The following is a 10,316-nucleotide window of genomic DNA, read 5'->3' on the forward strand; positions in this document are numbered from 1 at the left end:
ATTGTTAATCTAAAATGTTTCGGGACACTTTGTTTTGATTTGATGTGATAATTTCACCAAACTAGTTTATTTAAGTTTTCTGCATTCTGCACATTGAAATACAAACTTCGTCATCAGGATTTTAATAATTTTAAGTAATTAATTTCTAAACTGCCGCCTCCTTTAATACACATACAACATGAGACCAGCAGATGTCGTCATTGTCTCTGGGTCAACACGTCAGAGGTTTTTGTAACGTCAGAGTTTCAGCACTTTTTAAAGGTCGCTCTGACGTCAGCACACAGTTTTACACACACTGAGGATTAAAACCTGATGATGATGATGATGATGATGATGATGTTTGTTTTCTCGGGACCTGCAGACTCGGACCAGCTGACTGTGACGTAGCAGCTCTGCAGCAGCGCAAGTCGGTAAACCACGTGACTGTTGACTCTTTTCCGGGATCTCAACACATCTAGCAGCCACGCCCACTCACCGTGCAGCTGTCGTCATGACTTTCCTGCTTTCTGCTTGAGCCTCATCAGTTTGTTCCCCGTCAGTGTGAGTCTGGACCCGCAGAGCTGCCTGCTGCACACCGCTGCTGAGCCCAGGTAAGAACCAGGAACTACTTCCACCTCGCAGAACTCCACTGGAAAAACTGCTAATTTAACACTTCCTCATTATCCGCAAATATTCCTGCACGATATGATTTATCTTCATGTGTCCAGTGAACGAGTCGGAGCGGAGCTTTAGATCGGTGCATGTGTGACTGAGCTGTGAGGACTCACGTCAACAGCAGCTCAGCTTTAAGGACTGTTTGTCTGGTTCTATCAGTCATATTCTGCCTGCGTCACGGCGGAGCGGGGCGGTTATACAAGTGATAATTAAACTTATTCTGAAACTATGACTGACAGTCATGGCACATTGTGTTTAACAATTTACGCCGAACTCGACACAGATTCCTTTTAATTCCATAAAAGCGTTAATCGATGTTGGATGTTGTGAACACAGCGCTCACCATGGTGATGACGTTAAATTCGTAGGATTTGTAATGGGAGTTCTGTTTTGTTTTCTTCTCTATGCAATAAGAAGTTGCCAGGGTGTCCAGTGAAACAACCAGGAAGTTGACTCATGCAGTAACCAGATTAGCTCCAGTATGTGAGGATGGATGTGTTTGTACAGTGAGCTGGGAGTGACTGATCAACACATTGATCATGTTCACATGTCCACATGTGTGCAGTGATAAACCAGTCCAGGCGGTCTGATGCTGCTGCTGCACTTTGTCCTGAACAATGAGCCTCATAAAGAAACATGTCGGCCCCTCCCAGCTCACACTGCAGGACTCTGACATGTTCTGCACCTGAGACCTGGGTCACAGCTCCATGTGTGAAAAATTAGTCTAAATATAACTTTTAATTTAAATGTATAACTGATCAGTGTCATGTTATAAACTTAAGAACAAAGTCACACTTTTATACTAATGTCTCATATTTAAAGGGTAACTTCATCAGTTTTCCTCGTTAAAGTTTAAAGTAGCATAAAACCTTTCATGGCTCCAGAGGAAGCTGCATGTGATGTCTCTCAGTGGCAAAGTTGCATTATGGGTAATGAAGGCACCAGGTTTGGCCCTAACCCTGATTTGTAAAATGAGTAAGAACTGAAGTTGTCAGATATATAATACCTGAGTAAATACACTCAGTTACATTCCTTCCTCATTACCTTCCTCTTGTATTTCTAAGCTACTGAACACTGTGTGTGTGTGTGTGTGTGTGTGTGTGCGTGTTTGACAGACAGAAGTTCATTCTTCATGTTGTAAACTTTGCACATTGTGTAGCAGGTGTGTCGCCTTCATACCTGAGCTGAGTGTTTGACTTCAGGACTGAATAAGAAGTCGTTCATCTTCAAACCTTCAGGACGAACTCACTGTTTAAACTTTAGAGTTTCATTCCTTCAGATCAGAGTTCACAGCTGCGTTCACCTGACGACTGATCAGATCTCACTCCCCGACTCTACATGCAAATTAACATCACTGGTACCAACGGACTCCATGTTTCTACCCAAAAACAGAAAGAAGTTCATGTAGAACATTTGCTGAATGAACAAGAAGGTCCAAATAATGCAGAATGAGTCAGAGACAGAGTTTCACAGAGTTTATAAAGTGTCTCCAACTCAACAACTCACTAAACTGACACATTTGTTAAGGGAGTCTGGGGACTTTCTCCACAGGGACATTGTCTGATTGCATGTGGTTCACTGTGATATTAATGACACGTTTATTAACCTGTCAGTGTCTGTTTGAACTGATCCACCACTGAACCAGTGACACAGCATCACCAGACTCCCTTAAAAAATCATGTGATTTTAAGAGTTGTTGAGTTAAAACAAACTTCATAACGTAGTGAAACTGTGTCTCTGACAGATTCTGACTCATTGTGTCCTTGTTGTAAATTCAGCATTAAATGTTTCAGCTGAAGTTGTTTGTCTCCTTGTAAAAAGTGTCAGTTTGTGGCAGCATGTCTGTACCAGCCTGTCTGCTTCTGTGTCTGAAGTGCTAAAGTCTTACCTGCCAACACTGATCAGCTGCTTGAACACACTGTTTACACCAGGGGTCACCAACCTTTCTAAAACTGAGAGCTACTTCATGGGTACTGAGTCATACGAAGGGCTACCAGTTTGATACACTCTTCTGAAATAACAAATTTGCTCAGTTTGCCTTTAGTTATATATGATTATTAATGATTAATGATACTCATCTATGTGAAGACACTGATCACGTTAATGATTTCTCACAATAATTATCAACAATGACTTAACAAGGTGGGAAACAAATAATATCAATATTCAATTTTCAGTTTTAGAACAGGCCTGAGGGCTACTCATGTGGTCCTTGGGGGCTTCCTGGTGCCCGCGGGCAGCGTGTTGGTGACCCCTGGTTTACACTGATTTCACCATTTACACTCCATTTATACTTGTGGAGAAAATCACCAAACTCCATAAAAAATCACTTGATTTAGTGAGTTGTTGAGTTGGAGACACTTTATAAACTCTGTCTCTGACTCATTCTGCATTATTTGGACCTTCTTGTAAATTCAGCAGATGTTATGATACAGACGATGATGAAAGCAGCTGAACTGAGTTTCAAATCCTCACAAGCTAAATTCTTCCAACACAATAAATAAGCAGTAATCTGATTACTTAATACATGTTCCGTGATTTAGCAATGAAAACCTCTCCTATAACCTGCCTCCTTCTGCTGCTTGAGTTAAAGTAATCTTGTTATATTAATCATCACTCGTCTCTCTGCAGAGTTTAGTGTCTCATCATGTCTAAGAAGGGAGGAAGCCGCGGGCAGGAGTCTGAGGGGCTGGTGGACGCGTCAATCATCCGGATCCCGCCCCATCACTACATCCATGTGCTGGACCAGAACACCAACATCGCCCGGGTGGAGATCGGACCGCTCACCTACATCCGCCAGGACAATGAGAGGTCAGAAACACACACACACCTGTTAGCTAATGTTAGCATTCACACACACTGAAGCTAACCATGATGATTGATTACATCAGGTGAGATATAATGTTTTAATGATGTGCCAGATCACACACACACACACACACACACACAGTACTGATGTGAGTATCTTGATTTATTGATCAGGATCGTCCTGCTCATCACTTTTTGGTGAGTGGTATTTAAAGCGAAGACACTGTCAGCTGATATGGTGGCTGAGTATTGATTTCATTATTGATTAGGCCGGATACACTCATTGTTTCTCTCAGGCAGGACACTTGAATGCATCATGTGTTAAAGCACAGGTTCACAGTAATGACACAGAAAACACATGAATACATGAAGAAGTGTTGGCGAGAGACAAAATGGAGTCTGTAACGAGTCATGTGACCTGTTTCCTGTTTCCTGTCCTCAGGGTGCTCTTCGCTCCGGTTCGTATGATCATGGTGCCGCCGCGTCACTACTGCGTGGTCCTCAACCCTGTGGCCCGTGATGATGACAACCAGGTCCTCTTTGACGAATCCGGTCAGGCCAAGCTCCGCCACGCCGATCTGGAGATCCGCCTGACCCGGGACCCGTTCCCTCTGTACCCCGGAGAGGAGATCCAGCAGGTCTGAGAGAAACCCGAGTCTTAGTCTAACCGAGAGCTCACAGTCACATCACATAAGAAACTAAATCTTGACAGTGTGTCGTCGTGTTTCTCTGGCTGTTTGTGGATCAGGACGTGACGCCGCTGCAGATCGTGTATCCCGACACGGCGCTGCGTCTTCAGGCTCTGCTGGACTTCGAGGAGGACGGAGGAGAGAAGAGAGTCGCTGGAGACGAGTGGCTGTTTGAAGGACCAGGTAGAAAAGAAAAGGCCTCGGAGCAACTTCAGAACAAACTGAATCACCAGATAACTGTGTGAACGGAGCAGTTCACTGTTGGGTGAACTGTTCCTTTAACTGTAAACGTATCCGATCACACCTGCTGATGTATTTCAGACGTATGTAAAGACGTGTTTGTGTTGCAGGGACCTACATCCCCAAGAAGGAGGTGGCGGTTCTGGAAACCATCAAGGCCACAGTGATCCGAGAGAACCAGGCCATCAGACTGAGAGCTCGCAAGGAAGGAGTGGACCGAGGAGGAGTCCGCCGGGTCACAGGTACCGTCACAGGAGTCAGAGTCACAGTCTGTCCTCCAGGAGACGTTCAGGTACTGGTGTAGAAGTAGAAGTTCTGATCCAGCTTGTTTCCTCCAGTACAGTAACAGAGTTCAGGCTCTGACATGGACTCAGAGTATCAGAGTAAAAAGTCTCCCTCTGAAAGACATTTGTGCTCAAAGCTAACTGAAGCTCACGTCATATTAATAGAATTCAAAGACGATTAAAGTTAAAGGTAGAATCAGTAGGATTTGTCCCAGCTGTTCCTGAACGCACCACAAAGACAGTTGATTGTTGAGACTTTCAAGCCACAAATACATCAAACTAAAGTGTGTGTGTGTGTGTGTGTGTGCGTGCGTGCGCGTGTGCGTGCGTGTGTGTGTGCGCGCGTGCGTACGTGTGTGCAGGTGAGGAGTGGCTGGTCAGTAAGGTGGGAGCGTACCTGCCAGGTGCTCATGAAGAAGTCCTCGACATCGTGAACGCGTTCATCCTGACAGACAAGGTGACGACGTCCTTCTCTGAGTCTCTGCTGTGACTGATGTAAAGACACATTTTATTTACACGTGTGGTTTTGGTTCTGTCCTCAGAAAGCGCTCCATGTCCGCGCCGTGCGGGCCTTCAAAGACGCCGGCGGGCGGGAGCGTCGTACGGGGGAGGAGTGGCTGGTCACCATGGCGGACAGCGAGGCTCACATCCCCTCTGTGTCGGAGGAGGTGGTGGGGGTGGTGGATGTGACCACGCTGAACAGCAGACAGTACTGTGTGATTCTGGACCCGGTCGGACCCGACGGGAAACCTCAGCTGGGGAAGAAGAGGGTGGTGAAGGTGAGCAGCAGCAGCCACCATCTTGCTCCTCTTGTTAATCTTCTCATCTCCTGAACTTTTTCATTAAACTTCCTGTTTCTATGTTTCCTCCTCAGGGTGAACGCTCGTTTTTCCTGCAGCCAGGCGAGTACCTTGAACAGGGCATCCAGGACGTGTACGTGCTGTCGGAGGAGGAGGGGCTTGTGCTGAGAGCCGTGGAGGCGTTCAATGACACCGAGGAGGTGAGGACAGACGGCAGAGAGCAGGAGGAGAGAAGGAGGCGTCACTCTGTCTTTATCATGTGGTCCCAGAAACTGACTGAGAAGTAAACCTGGTTCTGACCCAGAGGATCAGTCCAGCTCTGTACTGAGACCAGCTGTTAACTGATGGTCAAACACACCGGACACAAACTGGGTCAGAGTCAGCAGAACGGTTCTGGGTTGTGTCCACAGTTAGCTCTGGTTCTTTGTTCTGCTGGTGTTAGCGGAGCTGCTTGTAGTTTTGAGCTCAATGGTTCCGTCACGGATTCTGTCGGTCTCCCCACCAGAACCTGGACGACCCGTTACACCCGACTCTCTTCTTCTTCTCCTCCTTCTTCCCTCCCTCCACCCTTTACGTTGTCCTCCTCATTTAAACTTTTGTTTGCAACATATTTTTCCTGCTCAGTGCACCTCTCCTCCTCCTCCTCCCCCGTCTCCTCCTCCTCCTCCCCCGTCTCCTCCTCCTCCTCCCCCGTCTCCTCCTCCTCCTCCCCTGTCTCCTCCTCCTCCTCCCCTGTCTCCTCCTCCTCCACCGCTCCAATGCATCGCCATGTTAACCCTTCTCTCCCTCCTCCACCTCTCTCTCTCCCGTTCTCTCTGTCAGCACGTTGAAGAGGAGGAGGCGGAGGAGGAGGAGCTGATGGAGGAGAGGGCGAAGCGCTCGCGGAGGAGCGGCATCCTCCGTCGCCCCGGAGACCGCTGGATGCTGCGCGGTCCCCTCGAGTACGTCCCCCCTGCTGCCGTGGAGGTGGTGCTGAAGAGACAGGCCATCCCATTGGATGAGAATGAGGGCATCTACGTCAGAGACATCAAAACTGGAAAGGTACGAGTCCGACGGGTCAGGTTCTGGCTAAAGGACCAGACCGCTGTGTTCTGTTGGGTCTGACCTTCTTCCTGCCTCTCAGGTGCGAGCGGTGATCGGTCACACCTACATGCTGACTCAGGACGAGGAGCTGTGGGAGAAGGAGCTTCCAGCGAACGTCGAGGCCCTGCTGGCGACTCCTCATGACCCGCTGGCCGACCGCTCAGACCGGACCAGAACCGGAAGTGGCCAGGATAGGTGCAAGACCAAGGTGGTGTCCTACAGAGTCCCCCACAACGCTGCCGTCCAGGTCTACGACTACAGAGAGAAGAAGGCCAGGTGGGATCCTGCTGCTGTCCTGATGGAGGGATGTGCAGGGTGAGATAACGGGCTGACAGGGTGGTGTGGTCTCGTCTGCAGGGTGGTGTTCGGACCAGAGATGGTGATGTTGGGACCTGACGAGCAGTTCACCATGCTGTCGCTGTCCGGAGACAAACCAAAGAGGGCCAACGTCATCAAGGCGGTCTGCCTCCTGCTGGGACCCGACTTCTTCACTGACATCATCACCATCGAGACGGCCGACCACGCCCGGCTGCAGCTGCAGCTGTCCTACAACTGGTAACAGCACCGGCCAACACCGAAACACATCAGAGCTCCGGGCCGGTCCGAGTTCAGAGGAACCTCTCATAATAGACACTAAAACTACAATCTGTCGTCAGAATAAAACAAACCATCAGTTAAAAACTACAACAACATTAACCTAATTCAAGACAAGCTAACTCTAAGCTAACAGGAACTTGAAGTGCGCTCTAAGTTACTAGCAGCTAACTGAACTGAGAAGAGCTACAAGCTAACTACACATTAAGAGAGGCCATAACTAAACTAGAAGCTAACATGAGCTAAAGGAGACAGAAGCTAACACTACAGGTCTGTAAACATTGTTGGATCAACAGTTTAATATCAGATACAGTGAACTGAACTCACTTTATGGATTCAGTCAGTTTGTTTATAAAAAGAACAAAGAGCTAATAATACTCCAGTCTTATTCTGTAATCGTGTCATAAATCAGCTGTAATGAAGGTTTCTGATGGTGACTGAGCTTCATGGCTTCTGTTGTTAAGCCGATCATCAGCACCACCAACCTGTGACATCATCATCGTCTCTGGATCCGACCCGTCTTCATGTCCTGGTTCTTTCTCTACAGGCACTTTGATCTGAAGACTCCGGCCAACTCTGCCGAGGCCGCCGCTCTGTTCTCAGTCCCAGACTTTGTGGGAGACGCCTGTAAAGCCATCGCCTCCCGGGTCCGAGGAGCCGTCGCCTCGGTCCAGTTCGATGATTTCCACAAGGTTCGTCTGTCCCTCAGTCAGTCGGGTTCAAACTGTCAAGTGGAAAGTTTTTAACCAGCGATGAAAAGTTCTGATGGTTCTCTTCAGTAAAAAGAACTGAAACTGTAAAAATAAACATAACGAGTAAGAAACTGAAGATGTCGATCACAGAAACGTTGTTAATCTCACATCAGTTTTTGTTCCGCAGAACTCAAACCGGATCATCTGCTCGGCGGTGTTTGGCTTTGATGAGAAGCTGGCGGTCCGGTCCAGTCTGCGCTTCAACCAGAACAACCTGGTGATCAGCAGCGTGGACATCCAGTCTGTGGAGCCCATCGACCAGAGGACCCGAGACGCCCTGCAGAAGAGCGTCCAGCTCGCCATCGAGATCACCACCAACTCCCAGGAGGCCGCAGCACGGTCCGAACACACACACACACACACACACACACACACACACACACACACACTCTCACACACACACACACACACACACACACACACACACACACACACACACACACACTGCCTGTTTGCAGCTTCTAAAAAAAAACTAAGCTAACTATGAAGCTAAAGGGATTTAGAGGCTGAGTCAAAGGAGTTGTTAGCTTGTTAGCTTTTTACTCACTACTGCTAAAACCTGAACTTCTCGTCCATTTAATAAACAAGTTACAGAACATAAATCAGACACAGCTAGAAATAAAAACGACCACTCGGAGGATTCAGAGTTATTTATTCAGCACGTTGTGTCACAAACAAGATGTCAAAAGTGTAAAACGGTCAACGTTACATTAGCATTAGCTTCTAGCTTCTGTTAGCTTGCAGGTAGCTGTTAGTCCACCTGACTACAGAGTGGACTCACTTGTTAGCCAACAGGATGTAAAGCAGACCAACTTTAATGGCTCCTTTTATCTGTAATTAGAACCAGAACCAGAACCTTGTTCACTTCAGATGTGATCCAGCTTCACAATGTTTCCTCTCCATCTGCAGACACGAGGCGGAGCGTCTGGAGCAGGAGGCCCGGGGCAAGCTGGAGCGCCAGAGGATCACCGACCAGGCCGAGGCCGAGAGAGCCAGGAAGGAGCTGCTGGAGCTGGAGGCACTCAGGTAACCTCACCTTCACCTCACTCACCTGTCGACTGGACAGAAACACTGCAGCTGCTGAGCTGTGTGTGTGTGTGTGTGTGTGTGTGTGTGTTTCAGTGCTGCGGTGGAGAGTACCGGAGCTGCCAAGGCTGAAGCTCAGTCTCGGGCCGAGGCGGCTCGTATTCAGGGAGAGGCGGCGGTCAACGAGGCCAAACTGAAGGCCGAGGCTCAGAGGATCGAGGCGGTACGTGTTCAAGTCACACACCTGCAGTCAAACCTTTACATCAGTCACAGTACAAAGTATGACATCACAGTATTGTGTGTGTGTGTGTGTGTGTGTGTGTGTGTGTGTGTGTGTGTGTGTGTGTGCGCAGGAGGCGGAGCTCCAGCGGCTGGCGAAGGCTCGTGAGCAGGAGCTGAGCTACAAGCAGCAGATGGACAATCTGGAGGTGGAGAAGCAGAAGAGTCTGGCTCGCATCGAGAGCGAGCGCTTCGGTCAGCTGGTCCAGAGTCTGGGCAGCGACACGCTCAAGGAGATGGCCCGGGCCGGACCGGAGCTGCAGGTACTGTAAAGAACACCGGGTCGGGTCAGAACTGAGAGAGGAGGAGAGTGTGAGACAGACAGGGGAAACTGACCGGCTGCTTCCTGTCTCTCCTCCAGGTGAAGATGCTTCAGGCTCTGGGTTTGAAGTCGACCCTCATCACAGACGGATCGTCACCCATCAACCTGTTCACCACAGCTAACGGCCTGCTGGGGGCGCTGCCGGGTCTGGGCCAGGGCCAGGGCCAGTGAGGAGGACCAGGAGGAGGGAAAGAGTCCAAAAGTAACCCTGAGGAAGTGTTTCTGACGAGACAGACAGATAACGTGCCTTTTCAAAATAAAAGACTCACTTCATGCGTTTGTTATAACAGAGATCACTTCATATTAAATCTACTGAGTTTATTCCTCAACAGCCTCAAATAAACGGACCTCTACAGAACCTCAGCTGGTCCGATCCACTGGACACAGAACCAGCTGTTGGTCCTGAGGTCAACTACAACTCCCAGGGTGCATTTCACTGACAAACAACCAATCACAGAGTTCACTTGACGAGTCAGGGTCTGTCACACCATAGACATAATATACGTAGACGCCTCGTAGACTGACGCTGCCTATTGGAGCTAACATATCAGCGAGGCCGCCATCTTGGATGGGTCTCCAATGTGACCCCCCTGCATTTATTTCTACTGAGGAAGGTGTATCCACAACTACAATAATCATAACCTCCCTAATTTTTACCGGATTTTCACACGGTTACAAACGGCAGAGATTTAGTTATGATCCAGGGTGCCGTCACAAAGATTATTAAAAAAACCCTCTTACTTGTGAAAGATAATCCCCCACGATCTGGTAACAACGCTGCGCCA

At 48.5% G+C, this 10,316-nt stretch overlaps 1 protein-coding gene across 3 annotated transcripts in view; it reads left to right on the forward strand.

Moving 5' to 3' along the window:
• Positions 1-433: 433 nt before the first annotated feature.
• LOC119013806 (major vault protein) overlaps positions 434-10,316 on the forward strand; it is a 10,907-nt gene continuing 1,024 nt past the window's right edge. Inside the window, exons 1-17 of one of the 3 annotated variants that reach the window (XM_037088654.1) lie at positions 434-590; positions 3,286-3,465; positions 3,905-4,100; positions 4,211-4,334; positions 4,502-4,633; positions 5,038-5,132; positions 5,218-5,454; positions 5,550-5,675; positions 6,298-6,516; positions 6,599-6,834; positions 6,916-7,113; positions 7,700-7,844; positions 8,032-8,243; positions 8,814-8,930; positions 9,027-9,153; positions 9,284-9,472; positions 9,571-10,316. The exon at positions 9,571-10,316 is cut by the window's right edge and continues 1,024 nt beyond it. In XM_037088654.1, the coding sequence (XP_036944549.1) occupies positions 3,302-3,465; positions 3,905-4,100; positions 4,211-4,334; positions 4,502-4,633; positions 5,038-5,132; positions 5,218-5,454; positions 5,550-5,675; positions 6,298-6,516; positions 6,599-6,834; positions 6,916-7,113; positions 7,700-7,844; positions 8,032-8,243; positions 8,814-8,930; positions 9,027-9,153; positions 9,284-9,472; positions 9,571-9,702 (2,649 nt within the window). In that variant the 5' untranslated portion in view covers positions 434-590; positions 3,286-3,301 and the 3' untranslated portion in view covers positions 9,703-10,316. Of the gene's footprint in view, positions 591-1,779; positions 2,012-2,852; positions 3,466-3,904; positions 4,101-4,210; positions 4,335-4,501; positions 4,634-5,037; positions 5,133-5,217; positions 5,455-5,549; positions 5,676-6,297; positions 6,517-6,598; positions 6,835-6,915; positions 7,114-7,699; positions 7,845-8,031; positions 8,244-8,813; positions 8,931-9,026; positions 9,154-9,283; positions 9,473-9,570 lie in introns of those variants that run through there. The other 2 variants (XM_037088656.1, XM_037088655.1) reach the window with 2 other exon arrangements.

This window comes from Acanthopagrus latus, chromosome 23 (assembly GCF_904848185.1).
Source record: "Acanthopagrus latus isolate v.2019 chromosome 23, fAcaLat1.1, whole genome shotgun sequence".
Lineage (NCBI taxonomy): Eukaryota > Metazoa > Chordata > Actinopteri > Spariformes > Sparidae > Acanthopagrus > Acanthopagrus latus.